This window comes from Carettochelys insculpta, chromosome 8 (assembly GCF_033958435.1).
Source record: "Carettochelys insculpta isolate YL-2023 chromosome 8, ASM3395843v1, whole genome shotgun sequence".
NCBI classification, from domain to species: domain Eukaryota; kingdom Metazoa; phylum Chordata; order Testudines; family Carettochelyidae; genus Carettochelys; species Carettochelys insculpta.
Window position 1 is genome coordinate 3,281,598 of NC_134144.1, and position 24,213 is coordinate 3,305,810.

At 42.9% G+C, this 24,213-nt stretch overlaps 1 protein-coding gene across 3 annotated transcripts in view; it reads right to left on the minus strand.

Annotated features, from left to right (window-relative positions):
- The window catches only part of TRPM8 (transient receptor potential cation channel subfamily M member 8), a 63,514-nt gene that overhangs the window by 35,198 nt on the left and 4,103 nt on the right, over positions 1–24,213 (minus strand). The window contains exons 2-9 of one of the 3 annotated variants that reach the window (XM_075001392.1): positions 16,106–16,230; positions 13,066–13,139; positions 11,995–12,151; positions 9,516–9,693; positions 8,018–8,190; positions 6,924–7,098; positions 5,912–5,979; positions 260–457 (exon numbers count right to left, since the gene is read on the minus strand). In XM_075001392.1, the coding sequence (XP_074857493.1) occupies positions 260–457; positions 5,912–5,979; positions 6,924–7,098; positions 8,018–8,190; positions 9,516–9,693; positions 11,995–12,151; positions 13,066–13,139; positions 16,106–16,195 (1,113 nt within the window). In that variant the 5' untranslated portion in view covers positions 16,196–16,230. Of the gene's footprint in view, positions 1–259; positions 458–2,372; positions 2,547–5,911; positions 5,980–6,923; positions 7,099–8,017; positions 8,191–9,515; positions 9,694–11,994; positions 12,152–13,065; positions 13,140–16,105; positions 16,231–24,213 lie in introns of those variants that run through there. The other 2 variants (XM_075001391.1, XM_075001390.1) reach the window with 2 other exon arrangements.

The window sequence follows — 24,213 nt, forward strand, 5'->3', positions numbered from 1 at the left end:
TATAGTAACCCTTGTAATGTTCTTGTCACCCACGTAAGCACCTCATCTTTTAAAACTCCTTCCAAGTTCTTGGCCTCAAAGGTATCTTGTGGCAAGGGTTGCCCAGCTCACCTGAGCACAGTGAGAGAAAGCGTCTTGATATTTACTGCTGGAAAGCTCTTTAAACGTTTTAAATACTTTGGTGCCTACCTCCAGCCCTTTCCCCACTGGGCCCCTCTCCTCTCTGTCTCCCTAAGACTATGGCAAAGCAAACACCTACCCATCTGATCCAGCTTTCAGTCTCCTCTTCTGTGAGTCTTGAAACAGTGTGAGGCAGGTATCGGAGCAGCCTCTCCTGGACAGATGAAGAGGCTAGACTGCCCTCTGCTTCCACTAAGCTGGCTATGACATCAGCAATCTGACCTGAGCCCTCCACTACTATGCAGGGAATTTTACTTTTGATGGCAACATTGATAGCCTAGGAAAACACAACGGAGAGGGACAGAAACAACAGTGATTAATAAAGGTTCAGGCTCTTGAAGCCCACCAGGCAGTAACCAAGTGAACAATTTGGGATGGGCTGTGTGCAGGTGCTGTAGAATTCCCAGGCTCCTGCCAATTTTTTCACAGCAAGGAATGTTACAATGCCATTATAATGGTCTTTGATTCAGTCAGAGCAAAGGGCCATGGGTATTTAGGGACAAACATAATAGTGGGGCAAATGTTGGAGTAAATAGAGTGGTAGGAAGAAATTGTGCAGTGGAGAAGGACAATGTCCCAAGATCAGACAATGCTGCCTCCAGATGAGCAACATGAAAGCTTTATGGTATCAGTCTTGCCCAAGTGAAATACCGCTAGTGTCATGAGCTACAGTCCATTTGCTGAAGGCCTGGGAACTAGACACTTACATCCACACAATTACTGTAAATGTCAGAGCACAACAGTATAAAGACTGTGTGACTACTAATTGCACACAATACATCTAGTGATTTGTATTCCATATCGCAGATGCTCAGATAGTTGCTCAACTGAGCTGGCAAAAGACACTTTTACCGAACCAGACGTTAACATGAGAACTTTATATGCTTGATTTTGAGTCTGTCCTACGTTGTAAAGAGCATATATACAGCTATCAATTAATACTCAGCGGGTGGCTTTAGTTTAGTTTCCATTAGCAACAGAAGTTTATCCAGAGGAGCCATATTCGAATGACAGCAAATGAGACAGGAGAAATAAACACCATGACCACAGCACAGACAAAATGTTCATCAGTGGTCTGAAAATATTTGGGAAAAAAAACAGATTTCTTGGGCAGAAATTAATCTTGAGCCGTCCAACATAAGCACCTAGTACGCCTTCCAATTGGACAATGGATATGTGACATGAGCAGTGTGCTTTCTATGCCAGTGGGACCAAAGATCTTTCTCTGGGTGGTGCCCAGCTAATATTAAAATAAGGAAGGAGCCTGAAACATTTCCACTTCTCATCTGCTTCACAGAAAGCCAATGATCAGAAAAGCTACACACAAGCCTGGCAGATGTCCATGCCTGCACCCCACCCCACCCCGTCTCAGATTCTGCCAATGGCTGACCTCAATAAGACTATCAGGCATAACTGTTCAGTAGAAACAATGAGGAGTCTTAGGACACCTAGGGGAGGCTTTATTGTTTTTGCTGAAACAAAATAGCACAGTTACCCCTCTGAACCCATTCAGCAGTGTTCTCTTTTAGCTGTTTAGCAAGAGAAGTTGGCAGCTTGCTATGCCTATGGGCAGTGGATGAAACTGCTGCTTGGGGAGAGAAACCCCCCACCCTGTGGCCCCGCATACCCCACCACTGCTCCTCCCAGGCCCCACTCCCTTCCCACTGTCTTCCTCTTCTCACCTATCAAATCCCTGGACACAAATGTAGCAAATGACATTTGGGAAAAAATCCACTCTTCTCAAATGTCTTTCTGAGCATGTTTACCACTGCCTGATGGATTGTGAAGACAGGGCAGGCAAAAGGTACTCAGTTAAAAGCACTAAATTTGGAAACAAAAAAGCCAGTCCAGGATGTTTTTATATACTGAGAACTTTGTCCACCATTAGTTGCAAAAAATTTTTTAGTTAGGGCAAGTCAGTTGTACTGCTGAATACAACATTAAATAGTATGGACTATATAATTCAGCCCTCTCTGTTTCACATTTTCTTTATCAGTATTTCTAAGATGATTTTATACTTTAAATATACTCTTAAGCTTTCATAAAGTAATCAGTCCAGATTACTATATATTTAAATTCACTAAAACAAAGACATTTTTAAATCTATCAGCCAGAGCAGTTTAGTGTGTTCATAACAAAGATCACTGCTTTTAGAAAAAGGGAACACGAATTTATTTTGTGTGATGTTCATAATAAGACATGCTCATGAAATTTCACTATGTTTATGTTAAAAATATGCTTCCAAAGATTTTAGGCATAGCAAAGGGATTTCTATCTTATTAAGGTGCTGATTTTGATTGGAGAGTTCTCTTAAATTAGTTCATCAGATAGTCACAAGTAAGAGGGAAACTCCTTTGCCCGGCTATCTGGAAGAAAAGGAATATTGTCACTTTAAGGCAGGCGTGTCCAACCCGCGGGCCGCGGGCCGCGTGCAGCCCTGGACAGCTAGTAATGCAGCCCCACAAGATCATAAACTTTTAACATTATTATGTGATTTATATACATTAACTATATTATATATTTTATATGCGGCCCAAGACAATTCCTCTTCACTCAATGCGGCCCAGGCAAGCCAAAAGGTTGGACACCCATGCTTTAAGGGCTCTGTTCAGATGGAAGGAGGGTAGCGATGGAGAGATGCCTGTGGGCAAGGCCTACCTAATGCTGTCATATGAGACCATTCTTCAATCAGTGACTCTGGAGACATATTTGGCCATTTCACAATCTGTGTATGGCATTGACAAATGGATTCATTAAAATCGGCTAAGAAATTATACTGATGAATTTTAGCAGATTTTTGATGGGGGTCTCATCACCAGTAAAACAGAAGTTTAATTGGCATAAGTTTATATATTAAAGTCATCTATTTCAGTGAGCACTGGCAGGAACAAGATTCACAATCACTTCCAATCCTCTTCTGAGGAGATGAGCAGTAATCAGTTTTAATGAGTTACTCTGCTTGGATTGGATGTATCATTTTGTATAACACGCCTTGAAAAGTTTGGATTGAAGCTGGCCCTGACAAGCGTGCCAATAACTCATTTCACCTACCGATGAAACTTCTCTGGAACACCACTCAGCTCATTTATAGCCTCACACATTGTAAGGCATTTAGAATCAATTCTGTTATGTGTGACTGCAGCAATTCACCGCTCCCCTATCCAGCTTTGAACCCCACAACCTCAGCACAAATTCCTACCACACAAGCCGCAATACTCTACAAGATGTTACCAACCCAGCTTGTGTCCTTGGTAGCCTCTCCTGGAACTGCATAGCACTGTCCACAATGCCCTGTACTTGAAGAGCCTCTGAGACACATTGGTGACACAGATACGGCCATGTCTTAACATAGCCTTGAAAGCCTTATTGTATTTAGTATCTTCGGAGTCCACCGCACTAAATGCAAAGGTAATGTATTATTATGGGCTGGGATCATATGCTGGGGGAGAGGTGATGAGACTCCTGGTACGTGTGATGAACATCATTGGACTGGACTGAGTGTGTTGGAAACAAAAATGGAATTTTGGACAATCTGTCAAGTGGTTTGCCTGGAGAGTTTCTAAGAGGAGTTTGCGTTCACTTCCCCATCTCCAGATATGCAAAATCCCAGCCTTTTGAAGCTACACCCCGAGAAGAGGTCTATAATACAGTGATATCCTGTTCATTATCAAACCCCCCAAATGCTATAAAGAAAAGACTAAGCTATTTCCAGGAAGGCTGGATTTGAGCTGAACTTCTAACCACAGAAGAACTCTCTCATGAGGGAAGGGGCCTGACTCCCACCAGAGCCCTTGCTGGAGTGGGGATGAGGAGCGAGCTATAATATGCTGATTAACACATGTGTAGGTTCTTTTATTCTTTTCAATAAGTTTTCTCCCTGACTACTTTCACCTTAAAAATAAGGTTTGCTCAAAAAGAGTTGTGTGGTATCTTGTGACTGCTGGCAATACAGCTGTTCCTAGGCTAAGGAGAAAAAGCCACGTGTGGGTGTTGGCCTGATCATGCAGTCTGGCTTGCTCGGGATAGGCCAGCCGAGGCAGGAAACTGTGCAACCTGAAAAAAACCCAGTTCAGAGGGAGAGGGGTGCTGATCTCTGCCCAAGAGAGGTGACTGCCAACAGACCTCAGAGTGGGTGCCCTTGGTGGGCCAAATGGGGAAATATGAGTGCAACTACCCTGTACTGCAACAACTGGGATAGCCTGCTGACCACAAATAGGCCATGTGAGCTCCTCTAGGGCTCACCACAGCAGCCTCCAGCCAATCCTCTGCTCAAAAGGATTGCCTGGGTGCAGTCACTGTATTATAAAAAACAAGAGTTCCTCTCCCTGTGAAAGCTGGGTAGCCCCCTTGGGGACACATCATATCACCTGCTACAACCATCATGCAATCTACACTGCAAATGGACCTTCTAGTAGCAAGCCTGCCCATGGTATGCCTGACCCAAGAAACTGGGGGACCTTTGATACAGGACGTTCATTGGGAAATATGAGCAATCTGCATCTGCAGCAAGAGGGCAAAGAGTCAGAGCTGGTAGCACTGCAGCTACACCCATATCACCACTCCTCCTGCATTTTCCCCACCTCGAGGAGAAAGTATGGCAGGCTATTCTGGTTCAACCCATTCTTCTTCCAACCAAGGCATGCAAACACTGCTTGCAATACACTGGGGGCAACTCTTGTATGGAAGATACATTGGAGAAGCATTGCTAAAGTCTAGACAGACTCCTCTGTTAAAGGGCGAACTAAGCTTTTTTCAAATGTTAGTGGATATTCGCAGGAACAGCAAAAGGCACCTCTCGATCATAAATCCCTGCGCTAAAGCATGGGGCACTGCAGATTCTCAATTTAAAGGTCACCAGGCTTTTGTTTTTTAACATTGCAAAATGTTTTTTCGCTAGCCTTTATCTCAGAAATACCTTATCTATGTTGGCTGAAAATGACTACAGTAAAAGCTATTTTCCGGCTCTTTACTATTCACAAAACTTGGTTAACCAACATCTGCCATAGATGGCAATACAATTCCCCTTTAGTTAACTGGAAAACTTCCAGTGTTTTTGGAAGTTTTGCTTGTTTGACGGCCCTGAGGCAGTAAAAAAAGCAGCAAATTGCAGCACTGCATACTGTAAATGTGTTCAAAGGTGTAGTGTTAAGTGAGGTTATTTCATTTCTTAAATACTTTTTGAGTTTGGTGAAGATGCTTGAGAAACTGGTACCTTTGATTAACTGGTAATCCCCATTCCCCATGCATGCTGGATAACAAAGCTTGTACCAGAGAGGAAGCCGTGCTAGTCTATACACTATCAAAACAAAAAGCAGTCAAGTAGCACTTTAAAGACTAGCAAAATAGTTTATTAGGTGAGCTTTCATGGGACAGACCCACTTCTTCAGACCATAGCAGTTCTGGTCTGGCTATGGTCTGAAGAAGTGGGTCTGTCCCACGAAAGCTCACCTAATAAACTATTTTGCTAGTCTTTAAAGTGCTACTTGACTGCTTTTTGTTTTGAAAGCTTGTACCGCACAACATTTCAGGCTGAAGCACCACATGTGGCATGGACAATTTTAGCCCAAACAGTCCAAGTCCAAAAAAGTGAAATACAACAGAAAATAGGGTCTAATAGTGGAAATTGGCAGGCAACCTTGATACTTTGCTACCCAGCCCCATGAAGGATACATTTAAGATTGGGATAAGACACCAATGGACACTTAATTTTTTCTGACATTTTCAGATTTACCTTCAAAGTTTCTTTCCCTCCTCCTTGGGTGAAACACACAATCGGAATCTTCCCACCATAATTAGAATCTGAAATGTACCAAAAAAGGGTCTCACTTTCAATGTCAGTGTTTTTGAACAATTCTCATCCTTCACAATAAACTCTTATGTGTGCATTATGTTTTGATGGGGAGTTTTTATGTTGGATTTAGCTCTGATAATATTTTACACACAAATGCACGTACTGCTGGTTTTGAGCAAACTATTTTTAAAGTTATCTACTCCATTGTTATGCAACTTTCACTTATGTCTAATACTGATTTTATTTATTCCAAAATTATTCATGCAGCAACTAATCATCAGCACCTGTTGTTATTCTGCTGGGACTCAATCACTTCTTCAGATCCCTTCCAGTTCTAAGTATTCTATGATAATTGTTGTTAGCCTAGTGGCTAGGAGCCCTACTTTTGACCCAAGATCCCACCGTGCCACCAGCTGTCCAAAGCACTGCGTAATAAAGACCATAAATTCACAATAAACAAGAAGCAACAGTTGACCTAAAACATACAGCCAGCTGAATCCAGAGGTGTGATGCCTCAGATAACCCAACCTGACCCGCCCGCCCCTAAACAAACCAGCATCTGTCAAAAGGACTGAATTCCCAATGAACAGTGTACGAAGGGTAGAAAGCAGCGCAGGGGCACCTGGTGATTGCCTCTGACATAGGAAGGTGAAGTGGCTTTGATTCGTGAACTGAAAGGAATGTTTATCCCATGCGGCACTGGAAACCAGCCACACCAGTAAATTGTACTTGGTGGTAATCCTCAAATAGATTATTGCACGAGTATGTAAACTCTACTCCTCTGCACCTATAAGGAGCATGTTCTCCTTGAAATAGGCACAAGTCTCTAAGGGCCACATCGGTGGTTTACCATCAGAACCCTTTTGTTATTAGGCACATGAGCAAAACATTTGCAGCAGCAAGCCCAGTAGCACCTACGCAGAATGGTCGGAAGTCAGAAAATTGCACCAACCTGGGATGACACGTTCCGAAATGTATTTTTCTAACTGAGTCCGTAGCTTTGCCTCCGTTTCTGGATGTCCATGGGTGCCGTTATCAACCAGCAATAAGTGGGTGTGGTTATTGTCGAGGCAATACAATGGGTCTCTCTTAAGGTCATCCATTATGTAGTGGGCTGAATAGTACCCCTAAAAACATCAGCAAAGGGTTTCCATTGAGACGGGAAGGGCACGGTGCATACAATACTTGAAGTGGGGCACCAAAGGCCAAGACTTTGTTTCCTTAATGTTATTAAGTGAGGGTCTGGGACACTTTTTTTTGAAAACTGATTCACAAATCTATTGTCTCCTTTGTTGACTTTGCTGACTTGCTCTAAGAAATCTAGCAGAGTGGATGTTGGATAAGGCATCTGATTTGCTCCTTCTCTTCTGCAATTTACATATACTATTGAATTACAGATATGTGCAGCAGATGCCACAGTTCAACCCAAGCATCTCTGCATTCCCTCCTGCCGCTAGTGTTCACACAAAGCCCTCCCTTCTCTTGCCACAGATGCATGAGTTAGAGCAGGCAAGACCATCACCAGAAATGGGACAATAGAAAGTCGCCTAAAGATATCTTTGACTATGCATCTCGCGCTTGCAGCTGACTTGGAGAAGAGACACTCTGTTGCCCCCTTCTCCTTTAATAAATCCTCCTGGCTGAGCCCCAGTGGAGGATCTTTTCTAAAAGCCAATGCACCAGTGCAATATCTCTCACTTGTTGTTTAACTATCATCCTTAAGGGCACCATTTATTTTACAACACAGCACAGCACGAGCTCTGTAGCAGGAAATCTCACTGGCCAATGGCATCAAGCTCCATGCGGAGAGTGGTGTGGATGTAAGAGCAGGGAGGCATTTGCAGAAATCAGAGATGCTGTATAGTGAGGTGCTGAGAGCCACTGAACTAAACTCTAAACCCTGCCTATGATGGAAACCACTTCACCCCCAGAATCCCTAGTTGCAGCACCTATGGAGGAAGCTGCATTTAGTGGGAATGTCTCTCTGCTCTGTAGGGTTTTCTCTGGCTTCTCATAAGTCCCCTGATAGCCCGACATGTTCCTCACCTCAGCAGTGCTGCTTCTGATCAGACTGTCCCGGTTGGAAATCATGCCCCAGGCTGCTATGCCGATAGCCACCACATTCTCCTCGGAGCTCCTGCTGATGGTGTTGTCTCTCACCACCTCTCCAATGTATTTCATCAGTCCATAGTGAGTGCCTCCTGTGAAAATCCAGGCCCCTGCCGACAGGAGGGACCAGATGGAATTTAGCCCCAGACCTGCCATAGCGCACAAAAAGTTTGTGTCTCTGTAGATGTGTGCATGTGTTGTCCTCAATTCTCCACTGCCCTGACCCTGGTGTAGTCATGAAAGGCACAAGAGGCTACTGCTCTGATGGGGCAATACTGTGGACTGATACTAGTGACAACACAAGGGGTAAGGCAGTGGGGAGTTTGGGTTGTTTGCCTTCAATACACTAGAGGATCACTGGAGATTGGTTAAATCCCATATGATCCAGGAAGAAACATTATGAGATTTACCCAGAGCTACATAGGATACCCTTATCAAAGCCAAGAATGGCTCTCCAGCCAGTCCCTGCATCATTAGGCCGTACTAGTCTGCAGTGGACTAAACAGGAAACCTCTAAAAGAAACACCTGACTTTCTGCTGACTATTCACAGCTTCTTTTTCTCCTCCACCAGCTACAACAACCCATTGAAATAATCACCTCCCACTTCAGCTAAATCACAACTGTACTCACTGAACCAAGTTCTTCACTTGGTTGGCCCTTTAAAAAGGGGGTGGACTTAGCCCATGTTTGTTTGTTTGTGTTTGTTTTTAATATAAACCATTACATTAGCTTTTTCTACAGGTTTCTCTCTAATCCAGAATTCTCTCGTCCGGCAACATTCAGAACCTGGCATGATTTTAGTTAGCCAGATGACCACTTATCATGGGTGTTGTCAAGCTTCCCGTGGTACCATAAAGTTTGCTTCCAGTCACTAGTCCTGGTTTTCAATGTTCTGCACTGTTACTTAGCTCTAATTTACCCCTAAATGTCTTCTAAGAGCCCAGTGAGCTATGGAAGTGTTGGTAATGTGCTACGCAACATTGACCTCCCAGGTCTGGTAAATTTTCTTGTCCAGCTCCAGACTGGTCCCAAGGGTGCCAGATTAGAATTTCAACCTGTATTATCCTATTCTATGTGCCAATGGCTACAATTGAATTCACAGGTGTTAATTACATAAATGATTGTCAAAGGCCTAGGGACACTCAGTAGCGTCAAAAAGATAGATGTTGCCCAAGACACAGGCCTCTTTTTTCCCCCCAAATAAGACCACATTCATTCTGGGGCCAAATCAATTAAAAGACTTGCATGGATTTCAGTGGGACCAGGATTTGTCTTTGGATGTATATTCCTATATAAACTATTTCCTTTTCCCTATATTAGGGTCTAACACCACACTTCATCCACTATACTGACAACCCAAGAGATATCAGGTTAGCCCTGTGGAGGAAACCATAAATATTAGGAGCTCCAAGGACGTCCAGACACCCCTTTCACCTTTGGACTGGGCAATGTAGATCAGCCTGCTGAATATCTTGCGCATCCGTGGCTTTAGAGCAAAGTTTTTCGCTCCCCCCGTGACCGAGATGACCAGGTTGGGAGTTTTCAGGTGCCAGTGTTGAGTCATCAGATCGTAGAGCATTTCGGGGTCCGTGTCACATGACAGCCGGATGTACTTCAATGAGAGAAGACACAATGCAGGGTTAGCAGCGATCAATGGGAACAGAGTAATTCCATTTGGTCTCATTGCAATGGGCTGTTTCCCTTCTCCCTTGCCTGCAAGACAGTCGGTTATGTCTAGATAAAGTACAAAGCCAGTGGCAAAATGCTTCAATGCCTGAAGTGCAAAGTAATGGAAAATCAGTCCCCATGTGCATTTGCTAAAAGCTTATTTTATGGCCTGTATTTTCCCTACCCTTAGGGCATGTGAACAGAGATTGGCTAAGTTTTTCAAACCATGTATTTGCCAAAAAAGTCAGTTTGAGCCAACATCTGATGATCCACATGCAGAGAGTGTATTTAGCTCCCTGCGTACCCACGCATATGTTATTATGATAGCTTCAGCAGCTAGAGGGGAACCATAGCGTCTATGCTACTGAGAGACCAATGCTACTGAGGGATGTATTATTGTCCTGCCCCAACCACTATTTTCCCAGCTCTGGCCTGACCCAGCCTTTCTCCCAAGACTTCAGCCATTGCTCACCCAGTACCGCACCGCATCCACCCACCTCTGAACAATACAAAGTGTTGAACTTGTGATGGGGGAAGCTGTCAGAGGCAGGTGCCCTCTCACACACAGATCTGCAAGCCAAGGGTCTCCTGCACATGTGCACCAGGGATCGTGCATTTTATTGATTAACAAGAGAACCAGAACCTGAAGAGTGAAATGTAAGCACCTGGCTTTACAAGGGCTGGATCACATGTATATTACAGATCATGGGAAGCTGGAGAGAAAATGCAGAACCTGCTCCTCTCCAGCTGCCCTGACTGTTAGATGACATGCTTAAAATAACTGATCTGAGGTGCCCAGAGATCCGTTTCAACAGTGAGTATTTTGAGCATGTCCACTTCCTCATTTAGCCTCAGGGCCCTCTTTAAACACTTCTTCTAAGTAACATAAACTGGTTCTTTGCAATACTACATTGCTGGCTATTACCCAAAACAGGCCTTCTGCCCTCACTTGCAATTCTTTTGTTTTCAGTTGTACATAAAGCTAAAGACTTATTGTGTTTTACAAGCTGAACCTCTCTAATCTGGAACTCTCTCATCCGGCAACATCCCTAATTCAGACTGATTTCAATTAGCCAGATGACCACTTATCATGGGTGTGGCCAAGTTTCCCACAGTCCCATAAAGTTTGTTTCCAGCCACCAATCCTGGCTCTCAGGGTTCTGTGCTGTTATTTAGCTCTAATTTACCCTGAATGTCTTCTAAGAGCCCAGTAAACAAAGGAAGTATTGGTGATGTTGCTAGGCAATATTGAACTCCCATGGTCCAGCAAATTCCTTCGTCTGGCACTGGTCAAGTTCCAAGGCTTCCAGAACAGAGAGGTTCAGCCTACATTTGGGATTCGGTGATCTCAGTTAACAGCCCATGCAATGTTCCTTAACATCTCAAAGCAAGAAAAAGTTTCTTTCTTTCTTGCTTGAAGGTCTTCAGCTACGGCCATCTGAAATTTAAAACTGGGGACAAGATCATCAAAAAGTCTCCTAAACCCATAATGAGGGCAGGGTGGAAAATGGGAATATTCCCTGCAAGAAACATTGCAAGAAAAACAACAGTCAGAATTGAAATGCTTCAACCAATTTTGTTTCAATCTTTAACCAAACCTTTGCATTTAATACTAAATGAAAATGTTTGTTTCAAAACCATGTTTTGAAATTAATTTTATTTTGTTTCAATTTTTGAAATGTTTTGGGGTTTTTAAGGTTTTTACTCACTAGAAAATGTGTGCCTGTGGCAGGGAGTAGCTAAAAAATCTAGTAAAGTACAGGGGGAGAGGGGAAATTTATTTTTTGACTGTCTCCCCAACTTTCTCCTACTGGAAAAAAACAAACAATTTCAAATCCAATATTTCGTCCCCAAAATGGTTTCAGTTCAAATAATTTCAATAAAAACATTTTTATTCCAAAAAGATTATTAAATCCTATTTTCCCACATTAAAATGTGTCATTTTTAACAGGTCTATTAATCCCTAAGTAAGTGATCATATTCCAAAATGCTTAGCACCCAGCAGTTCTCGCTGAGTTGGTCGAAAGACACTGTGGGCTTAGAAGGCTTGAAAAAAAATTAGATTCCATATTTAGGTAGCTATGGTCAAAAAATATAAGCATCTTTTTACCCTTTGATTATTTTAACTTCTTTTTAATTATTTTGAATTTATTTTATAAAGTCTCATAAGATAAGTCCCAGGGCAAAAGCTGCTTATGGACAGGGTACAGGTAAAATACATGGGGATGGCTCATTTCTCACTCACCTTTCCTCTTTTCCCAAGATTTTCAAACTGAACATCACCAAAAGCATCAGTGGGAAGTTCCTTGGTGTGTTTCCTATAATTCCATTTCTCAGTGGTATTCACCTGCGTCCCCTCTATATGTTGGCTTTTGGAATACCCGCACTTACACAAGTTGTCCCTGCCGAGAAGAGTGAATAGAAAAAAAAGATGAACATTTTTTTCCCCAGAAAACGAATACTCTTTCTTTTCAGCGACTGATAGCGTAATGACAACTAATGCTCATAAGCAGGAGCTTGTCCACATGTATTTGACAAACAGGTTGGCTGCATACTGTGCAAGTAGAAGATTGTAACTTATGCTTGAATAAACAGTATCCTTCTCAGTGGGAACTTAACGTTTTATTTTGGAACAAAACTGAGCATTAAAACTGAATTTATTATTTCCCAGGGGACTTGGTGTGTCAGGACATTCCGCAACGCCCCAGCCAATCAGCAGTTCCCCAGATATGCCTTGCCCCTTGATCCCTGTTTCTTGTTGCATCCGTGGGTATTCCAAGGAGAAGCTACTGTGCTGGCCAGGAGACATTCTGTTCCCACCTCTATGCTATCCAGCTAGTTGGGTGCAAAACTGCATGCAGGAGCAGTGGGATCTGTGGGTGGGGAGGGAAGATGCCTGCTGGTGGAGTGCCCCCGTTTGCATAATAATCCCAACTCCGAGGTGGGATTGTGTGGCCTGCTCTGGGAGGGCACTCGTCAAACTCACTTCCCAGAGTAGATTAGTGGACAGAGCATTGGAGGAAGGAGGGAAATCTGCCATTCCACCCCCTTAAGCATATCCCCAGCTGCATCAAACCTCCCCCTGGACCATGACTGGCACATGAGGAGGATGGTTAGAGAAGAGGAGGACAGAGAAAGATTGAACGCATTTGTAGATGGCATCCGTGAGACTCAGGAGACAAACGTGCACAGGGAAGGATTCCATTAGCAGCTCCCCAAAACCCAAAGCTGCCATTGACAGGTCCGTCATTACGTTGCTCTGAAGCCGTGTTACCTCCCGCTCCTGTTAAAAACAAAGGTCAGCCTGTTTGCTTACACTGACTTGGCATCTCTCGTGAAGACGACACATTCCCTCTTCTTAAAATGTTCTTGAACGAAGTTGGCCAAATCCTTTGTGTAGAAGATTAGAGGGAAAAGTGAATCCCAATACTGCAAATCTTTTAAAGGCCACTCCAGTGCCACACACCAGCATTTAAATGAAAACGGCAGCCATTCATTGTCCTTCTTTTGTTCACAATGTAGCTTCAGGGCCTGTGCAGACACGGCATTGCAGGAGCGTGGCAGCTGGTAGCTAAAGCCTCAAACAGTAATGGAAATATTAAACAAGAAACTTTCAGAAAAATTAAGTGAACAGCTAACAACATGTCCCATTATGCTTTATCTGGAGCAGGAAAAAAGTGTTTTAATAATGTGACAACCATCAAAGCAAACAGTTCTTGCATTGTCCCATACGCATGACTTGGGGAGAGTCTCACATGGCTTCTTCTTTCTATGTGCTCTCCAAGAGCCCTGTGGATTTCACCCAGCACTTTCATACAGCAAACATCAGAAGGACTAAGCCAGAAATCACAGAACTCCTCAATTTTAAACACCACTCAGCCCCTCATGTACCTGTGGTTTAACCCCTCTAGGAATGTTATGGGCTCACAGTTAGCTCTAGCCAAATGGTGTTTAAATCACCAAACTCTGGGCCAAAGTTTTTTTCCTCTTAGCTCCTGCCGGAAAAAAAAAATGCCAGTGCCGCTGTCTATTTTAATATAGCCCAACATGTCCCAGAAGTAGATTAGGTCTCTCAAGTCAAGCCTCGGTAGAATTCCAATTGTTTTAAGGTAATTTCCAATTCTAATTTACTAATCAAACCCTGCTAAATTAAACACACCGAATGTTTAACACTGCACTAGGCCTGGCTTGGAATGATTGGGAGCTCTCCATTATGCAGCCGTTTCTATGGAGATGTTAATTCCTTTGCACCTAATTTGCCTCCAGAGAGGAACAAAATGGGAGCATCCTATCTGATCCTTAAACGCTTTTATTTTACTCTTAATAACTCGTATTTATTTAAGGCTAGAACATGGGGCAGACTGGGTTGGTGCTGGACACGGAAGGAGAGACTGACTGCACCTTGGTTATTGTGCTGCTGTTCAGACCCTCCTGGGTGCAGGCAGGCATACCTGCTACTAACCACATGAACAAGTGGGCGGGGAGTTAGCAGAAGCTGGCTCAAGTCCCTGCCCTCATCCCACACACAGCAGCCAGGCAGAGGGACATTGTACTAGGCTGCTACCACTAGGCATGAGCAGCTAAGTTAACTCCCTGCACAGAACAAGATGAGGGGTCTCACAACCCGCTAAAGTGCAATTTCTTCCCTTGCACTGCTCCTGCACAATGCTGTGGCCATGTGGCCCTCACATAGGACCAGGAACCCACAGGAGTCTGGTGAGAAGAACCCTTTCAACACAGTGGGGCTCTCCTCACCTGCCAGAGAGTTCTCAAAAGCACAGCCTGTTTGGGGCTTCCTTGTGCAAGTTCTGCAAGCGGTGGAGTGCAATCTAGCCCAGGAAAGAAGCCGGGATAAGAATTCGATTGGCAATAAAAACTCACTTTGCTCAGCACGTGGCAGTACAGCGAGTCTGAGAGGTGTTTCAAGCTGAGTGATCGACAGATAAATTTAAGTCCACTTCGTTAAAAATGTCCAGTGTTTATTTAAAAGTGGGCCCAACTCTACTAAAGGCTGAAGATCCCTAGGCTATGACAGGAGGAGGGATAGAATCCTAACACAGACCCCATACTACATTTTGCTGCTATCTCCCAGCAATGAGCCAGACCGATCCCCTGGTTCTGAACATGTTTCATTTTGGAACGTTCTGAGCCCAGACAGGGACCGAACAGTGACAGCTTGGCCCCGTCTCTACGGTTACTTCATTGGCACTGTTCAGTTTCAGGCAACCACCCATTTCATGGGGCATGTCCATTCTCTTAGTTTTACACACTCCTGGTCTCTGTTGATACAGAAATTTAAAGAACATCTGAAAAATACGGGAGTTCAATTACTTACACTCTGGAGTACAACATTCATCCACTGACAATACCCAGAGCACAAAGCCAATAAGATTTTACATAAATAATTCCTAATTTTGGTGGTACGAACACCTGTTTCTGGGAGACACCAAGTTCACACTTGCAGCCCATTTGCAGCTGCCCCCACCATGTGGGTTTCAAGTACATTGCCTTGCAGGGTTTTTTCACATGCAGGAAAAGTGGGCGTAACATAGAGAGACTCTGATCTGGTAATTCCACAAAGCTCAAGGCAGGCAAGGGTCAGGACCAAAGAGCCTTGACTGGTATGAAGGAAGAAAACCAGGAATCCAGGATGGAGGGGTAGTGCTTTAAATTCTCATTTCCGGACAGCAAGCTTCAAGCTATGAATTAGATCACAATTCATTTAAATGTAACTTGTGGGCAGCCGCCGTGAGACCCAGGGCAAGGTGGGAGGAGAGCCTGGCTCCATGCCCACAAGGGGCAGGGTGAAGCATGGGAGGGGTGAGACCTAGGGCAGTCAGCCCCCCAGCACCACCCAGACCATGAAGATGGCCCCCCCCCCACGATCTCAGAGCCACACCCTGTGGCGGAGTAGTGCAGCCAATGCACATCAAAGGCGTCTGCAGCTACAACCACTGCCAAAGAGGCAGTGGTGGCCGAAGCTGCCGGTCCCTTTGAAATGCTGGGCCCTGGGGCAACTGTGCCCTTTGCCCCACCCCACTGGCGGGCCTGCTTGTCTGTAAAGGAAACCTACCCGCGCAATTTGGCACCATTCTATGGCTCACAGAAGGGCCAGAGCCATGGCAAAGTCCTTCCAAAAACAGTCCAGCATTCTGTGACCCTGGCCCACCTTCTGCACCTAACCGCAGCTTAAGAGACCACTGGCTGCAGACTAGAACATCGCTTTTCTCGAAAGAAAAAGGGCTGCAAGCGCAATACACTTCTTCTTCCTAATTCCTAACAGGCACAGAGGCCTCGTTCCAAACGAGAGCACACCCACTCCTGGGCCACGGAAATGAATTGTGCCAGTCGCTTACCCTGTCACTGCACGATATATCTGTGCTGCGGGAGATCGTCGAGGGAAGAATTTTTGAACCTTCCAAAGCGCCATCTCTTCTGTTTCTCATGGTTCCCACGCAAACCTAACACAGCAGCCACCAGCCTGCGGCGGGAGAAAAAATGGTGGGGATCAACACTGGTGTTGGCCTTTTCTTCCCTCACCATTCATTTAAAAAAAAAAAAAATCACTATCACACCTGGCACTTTAGGTTCCATTCAAATCCTGTGTTAGTGGCTTTGTTATTCTAGTTGGGTTTTGGAAAAGGAAATACAATATTTAAGTCCCAAAAAGTCCTTCACACCAGAGTATTGAAATAACCTGTTTTTCCTCCCAGGACTGACGGGACACCTTTAGGCAAAGAGGGTGTGTAACATTTCCAAAGTAGAGAGAAGCAGAGACGCTGCAATTTCAGTATGTGGGCACTTTTTGTCACCAATGGTAACAAGAGGTCCCAGAGAACCCTCATTGTGCCACTTGGCCAGGATTGGGCAAAATAAGCCGTAAGGGCTCGATTTGGCCTACCAAGCATTTCTCTCCGGCCCTCCCAGCGGAAGAGCAGGGCGTGCGTGCTGAAGCCAGCAGCTTGTGTCCAGCTGCCCCTCCCCACACCTTGTTCCGTCTGCAGCCCAGCTGCTCCTGGGATTCCCCTGCCAGCTGCGCAGAGGGGAAGCAGGAAGGGGAGAGGGCAGTGCTGAGGTCAGGGTGTTCCCCTGCCCCTGTGCCCCATCTCTGTCCCTCTCTGTAGCCCAAGGCCCTGCCCCTTTTAGGGGTCCCACAGCCAGCCCACAACCAGTACCAAAATTTGTGGAGTGGCTGCTTTGTGAATATGATTGCCCACCCCTGCAGCAGGCACTGTATGGGCAAACGGAAGCAGAATAGCTGCACTGAAGAGTTTACCGTCTAACCAAGCCAAAGTCTTCCCACATAAAGCATTTTAAGGCATAGGAAGATCAAGGAGTTTCCCCAGTATCACAGAGGCAGCTCATAGAAGCAGAAACTGAAACGAGATCCTAATCCAGCTATGTAACCCTTCCTCAGCTGGGTTTTCTGACAGTCCTCTCTAAGCTCAGCAGTCAAATGTTATTTCATAGCTTCACTCCAGCTCATCTTCGTTATAAAATGACTGTATTAATATGGCACATTTAAGCACAATTCGCAATCTAAACAGGAGGACCTAGCGGTGCAGTGGAAAGCGGCTTTGCAGCTAGTATCAAGGCACGGCAGCACACTGCTGGATTGAGGAAGTGGAAATGAAGGGAGGGGATGTGCCCCAGACTGCCCAGAACAGAGCTCTAGCTCTGAGCTCACTAAGCTGCCTTCAGGAGCGAGAACGCAATACCACTGAGAACATCTGAGACAGATTAGGAAGCTCAGAAAATAGAAGCCTTAATATAAATTTAACTTGCACGCAGCATTCCCTGCTTGGGTGCCCACCCAGGAGAGATTCGGGTGCTGCCCAGCTGATTATCGGAGCACCCACAGCCGGGCAGCCTGTATTTCTATTGGTGGTGCACATCCACACACGCTTCGGTGCGCGTAACAAAATATATTCCGCTCATAGATTCAAAAAATTAGAGAGAACCCTGCCTGCAAATATCTATACTACTCATGACGAATCTAGTGTCTTGTAATGACCCAAGCCACTTCTCCCTTCTCCCTGGGAATTAATCTGGGTTGGAGCCCAGGAGAGCAAGTTCAAATACAAGCTCAGACACAAATGTCAAGTGTGACCGTAATGCTCTTCAGTCCCCATCCATAAAATGGGGCTAACATGACTTCCTTTCCCACCCTGGGAGTATTAAGAGTGTAAGATATTTGGGGCAGGGACCACACTCTCCTGTGTGTGTGTGGAAAACGTCATGAAGTCCCTGAACTCTATCATAAATAATCATTTCTGTGTGATAAGGCATTTGACTTCTGGTGATTGGAAACTGACAAGTGCTTCTGCTTTACTTTGGAGAGCAAAAACAGTAAGATTGCCTGGAAATTCCATTTCAGAACTTAATGCAAGTAACCATAAATCAGCTAGCTCCAGAAATGTGCCGTCAGAAGTTATTTATATTGTACTTCTCTATGCATTACAAGGACAATTTCCCCACCTTTGATATTTACAGGAATCAGAAACACACAACTTAATTTGCCTCATTAACTGGTCCTATACAAGACAAGTAACTTTTCCCCTCTTCCCCACTACATATCTCCTGAATTTCTTTTTTCCACTCTATTTTCATCTGATGAAGTTAGTTTTATCCAATAAAGCTCATGATCCAATAAATTTGTTAGTCTTTAAGGTGCCACAGGACTGCTTGTTATTTGTGAAGCTATAGACTAAGACAGCTACTCCTCTGAGCCTTTCTCTAATGAATGTTTCACAAATGCTTAATATATTCCTAGGCTAGAAACCTTTTCCGTTCAAATATTGAATGCCATTCTTCACTGTAGGCCAGATTCAGATCCCATTCACATTGGTGGAACTCCACAGTATCACTCCATGACTTCACCAGCATAACCAAGATCAGAATCTGGGCCTGCATCTGCAGCACGCATTCCTTATTGTCATCCCAAGAGAATTCTATCGCTTGCCGTTAGATGTTTTTAAACCAGTCTCGGTTCCCAGAAATTTTCCATCAACCAGCTATTATCAAAAGTAATGATACCATTGTGTCTCATCATTGCAAATAAACTTCATATACTCTGTAGCAGCACAGATTAGAAGAAATAAACTGTGTATAATCACTTGGCTGCCTGTCCCATGTGTTCCGTAGGCGCTCCATTTCCATTCAGCATTACCGAATTAATGGAGTCTTAAAGCAGGCCCAAAATATAACAGTCCTTCTGCCCTTGTCCCACAAAGGCTTTTGTCATTTCAAGAATGGCTGGAAAGGGATTTTAGTTCCCACTCCCAGTGGAAGTATTCCAGGAATGTTTGAGTATTGCTGAGTTTTTGCCAGTTGGATTATGGCACATCAGTGGCAGCAAATGGAGAAGCCTGGCTTGCTGTGTGTGTCATAAAGTAGGAATATTTCAAAGGTGACCTGCAAAAGTATAGGGCAGGGTGCTGGAGTTAGGTGTCCATTATGTATGGGGAAGGTGGGATTAAAATGTCAAGAATTGAGGTGTTTTCTGAGATTTGAGAGAGCGAGAACTCTTGTAATATTTCATACACAATAAAAGCTTCATTTTTCAGCATGAATAGGGAATGGGAGTTGCCAGTTAATCAAATGTGCTGGTTACTCAACCTTTCCCACCAAACTCAAAAATATGTCTGAAATGAAATGACCTTACTTAACACTACAACTTTTAACACAACTACCGTATTCACTGCTGTAATTTACTGCTCCTCTACTGCCTCAGGGCCATCAAACAAACAAAACTTCCACAAACATTGCAAAATGATGCTGGATAGATATCAGAATTTTTCCCTTAACTGAAGGAGGAATTATATTACCACCTATGGCAGATGCAAATTAACCAAGATTTCTGGATATTTATGTGCCAGATAACAAAGCTTTAACATAAAATTAACTAATATAGGTGTCTATTTTGGGTAAGACCAGTTCATTTAAAGTATTGTATCTCAAGAGTGAACACTGAACAATTAAGATGCGATGTGATTTTTAAGCAGATTTTTTAATCGGTTTAAAATTAATTGGTTAACACCTACTTAAAGCAATGAGTGCTTGCGAGAATGTCCCTCACCCCTTGCTTTTAAGGAAGCTTTCAGCTCACATCACATATCTGGACAGCGGTAAATAACCAAAATAGCAAGAAGAGCATTTTTTTTCAATTCATTAAAAAGCTCAATAATTCAAGAGCCACAATGCTTGTGAATACAAGATGGTCCTTAACAAATAACATCAAACCGGACTTTTTGTAACCCCTATTTTAAGACCAGTGCACACACAATGATTTGTAATATGACACATGTTCATGGCAGGACATTCACAAACTTTTTGCATATTCTATTTCCTCACGCTTTACATGCACCACTGTCTTCCTGACTTTCACTCCCAAACCTTCTCTTTCTCTGGAGGACACTAGTGGGAGTTATCCAACATTTTGAGACCACAAAGCGCTCGCTATTTAGACAAAAGGTGTTCATTTGGGGGCTTTTAGATGTTTACTGATTATCAAAAATAATCAGGAGGGTTTTCTCTTTATTTTGCAATTAAAGTATTGGGAGCCACAAAGAAGACCTTAAAGAGCTGCATGTGGCTCTGGAGTCGCAGGTTGCAGGCACCTGCCCTAGAAAATCCTCCTGCAGGTGCAAGAGACCTGACTTCACCTTCTGGTTACTTTCAGGGTAAAAACAAAATCAGGAAAAACTATGAAGCAAAAAAAGGGGAAAATTTCCAGGTTTTGTTTTTTAAAAATAGTTTCAAAGATACCTCTAACTAATACTAGCACATGGAACTGGCACTCTGTCAGAGGACTAAGCCAGGGTATTCTGCCATCTCTTCTTCAGACTTCAAAAGGCACATACTGCATTGGTTGAAAATCAACCCGTGATGACCTAATAATGTAGAGCTCTCAGCCACAATCTCCAGAATCAGAGAGATAGCTGTGTTAGTCTGTATCTTCGAGAACAACAGGAAGTCCTGTGGCAACTTACAGACTAACAGATACTTTTTGGCATAAGCTCATGCAGCTGATGAAGACGGTCTTTGCCCACGAAAGCTTATGCTCCAAAATATCTGTTAGTCTATATAGTGCCACAGGACTTCTTATTAATTTCCAGAACGTTTGCCCCAGCAATTTTGTTGGATATGTTATTTTTCAAGAAGAAGGGTTTGATACATTTCATATACAACAAATATTTAACAGCTATCAACTCATCAAGCATTGTCCATCCCATGCATCAAGTTCAGCAGGGGTCCTGTGGAAAAAATAAGATGTTGTCATGCAATTAGACGACTGTAGTTCATGTGCATGTTGGGGCCAAATTAAGGTGACAGATAAATATTGGCATTTCCTAACTGTTGTGTGCTCATTTCTGCAGCCTGAATGCTGTTATAATGGATTTATTGCATATGATGTACACAAACCCTTTCACATAGCTTTGTGTCACATTTCACCAAGATCCTTTAAGGGTCTTAGTGAGAAAAATCTCTTTCAAGCCACAGACATGAACTACAATGGTCAAATTCTGCCCCCCAGTTACCCATGTAAGATCCAGAGTTAACTCTATGAAAGTAACAACCCAGCATTTATGCTGGTATATCAAGAGGCCAAAACTGGACTCTGAGACCACATCAAAGTTGAACCTTAAAAATGAAAAAGCAGAATAAAAAACAGGCAACCATAACTCTGTAGGTCCTACTTTTGCAGGGCGGCTTTCTGATGTAGTAGCCGTCATTAATCAGATGAGAGGTACCGCTATGCCAAAATTTTTTACAGTTTCAGAACACAGAAGAACTATATGAAATATTTTGGTAAAATAATTATTTGAGGCAAGTTGTGTCAAAAATCGTGACTACCAAAATCTGTGTATTTGGCATATAGTTCTACCAGGGCTGAACTTTTATTTGAGTAAAGTTGATGGTATTTGGCACACTCATTTCCAGCTCTCTACTCCATAAAGCAAATGCTTTTAACTTTCAAGAATTTCCCCTCTGGGTAAAGCTTCCTTCCTTTAAAACTACATTTCAAGGTAAAAACTCCATAGGGAGACATGCATTTTCATCTGTATTTATGCAATATATTTATTAAGCAATCCAATATATAAAATTCAGGCAATAAATCTAACACCCAGAGAAGTGACCATGGACAAAACTGAATTTAAAAAAAAAAAGAAATTAAATGGAAATGAAAGCTTTAAATTATTCATTCAGCACTCGAAAGGATCAATTCTCTCTCTCCCTGCCTTTTTGCATAATTTAAAAGATTCGCTCTGCAGCAGCAAAATTAAACAAAATTTGAGAGGATATAAAATCATTTCAAATCCTGTGCCCCATCTTTAATTTAGGTTTTTTAAAGTTCTGATTTCCATCACTTCCATAGAGCTTGTGAGAAAAAAAAATATAGCAGCTATTCATTGCGGATAGTTCATATAAAGTGTTCCATCACTATAATCATGCTTTGGTTAGAAATAAAAGTATTACACATATTTACATTATGTAGAATAGTAAAAAATTAATAATTTAAGTTTCTGTAAACGTATTTTGGTCAACTACCTAAAGCAAAACATTCCCTCTATTTTTATACCAGTTGTTGCAATATTTTTATGGAAAAACGCTAGCTTTTATAGCACTCCTTTACAGTACAATTTTCTTAATCAGAATGTTTTAAAGGTATTATACCACCAGCTAAACAGCAGCATAATCCTCTTAAGTATAAGAATGTTACCATGAGTTCTGTACTGTTTCAGAAATGAGTACAGTCAAGTGAAATCTTTGTACTTGGAGCTAAATGAAGGAACAAAATATGGTAACTACATCTAAATGGCATTATGTATGAAGCCTCCATTTCTTAATGCCAGCTTTTCAAATTATTTTCTAAACTGAGCTGCACTTGGTCCCAACTTAAACAAGAAAAACTTTCTCTGAGTTCAATGTATGCTTCTCATGCCTATTTGCATCAGCCTAATTATGCCATTTAGCTTAAAAAGCAAAGCTTACCCCCGGAAAAGAAAATTATTGCTAAGTACATTTCCTCAGCCACCACCATCTCTTTTTCATACGTCAAAAGGCACATACAACAGTTGTGAAAATCAACCCCTAACAACATACCAGTGTAGAGTGCTCAGCCAATATCTCCAGAATGTTTGCCCCCAGTAATCTTACTGTATACAATACTTTTCAAGAGGAACGATTTGATACATTTCAGCATTCAAAGCCCCACCTTTTTTGCATCTCAGGAGTCGTACTACCTTTTAAGGGGGATGGTGGGTGGATGAAAAGGTCAGGATACAGAAAGCAAGAACGAGATTATTTAGTGACTGGTAATGGGTAGGAAATGAATAATTGCAGCAAGACACATACAAACACTCTAAAAAAACTGGTTTTCACTCTCCAGCATGGTTATCAGTTTTATTGGTAGAATGGAAGAAATTTAGTTGGCATTTTAATTTCGACAATTACCAGCACTATTAGAAAACCACAAAAGCAACAGAAAAAGCTCATTATGAAAACCAATAATCTGTGTTAACTAATATCTTTATGTTGACAACACAATGATTTTATTTTTAAACTAAATTGGATAAGAACCCAGAGGAGAATGTTAGTGGAATTTTATTGCCCAGGACTGAGATCTCAAAAGAGAATTTATTCCTTATTTCATAACTTTTTTTCTTCAACTGCAAAATTTTTCTGTCTCAGAAAGACTCTGACTATTCCACTGCACTGATTTATGAAGGCTCAGCTATCTACCTCACTTTATGAAACTGTATTTGTACGGATTGCATGCTGTGAAATTTCTGAAAAGAGCTCCAGGTAGGCCTATGTACAGTTGGAGTTATAATCTTCTTGGCCTTGTGTACTGGGACACTACAGAATGAACTGGACGTGAATGTCACGGGAAGCATAGTTATTTGCTCTACTAATGTTAAACAGAAGTAGATAAACCATTACAGATCTGAAAGCAATAAAAGTACATAGCTCAGGCAATACTGGTTGTGGAGTGTATCAGGTATGAGATAAATGTTTGATTTAACACAACTTTACTTTCCGTTGATTTTCTGCTACACCACTGCAGTGTGCTGCCAGATCCTACGGAAGACAAAGGCAAAGATTGCATAGTTTCCTTGCTATCCCTCATCTTCATTGCAGGTTGAACCTCTCTAGTTCAGCACTTTCTCATCCAGCAACATCCATAGTCTGGCATGGTTTTAGTTAGCTGGACAATCACTGATCATGGGTATGGCCAAGTTTCCCATGGTCCCAGAAAGTTTGTTTCCAGCCATGAATTCTAGCTCTCAGTGTTCTGGGCTGTGTTTAGCTGTCATTTAACCCAAATGTCTTCTAAGAGCCCAGTGAGCAGTGGGAGTGTTGGTAATGTGCTAGACAATATTGACCTCCTGTGGTCTGGCAAATTCCCTCATTTGGCACCAGTCAAGTCCTGAGGGTGCCAGACTAGAGAGGTTCAACC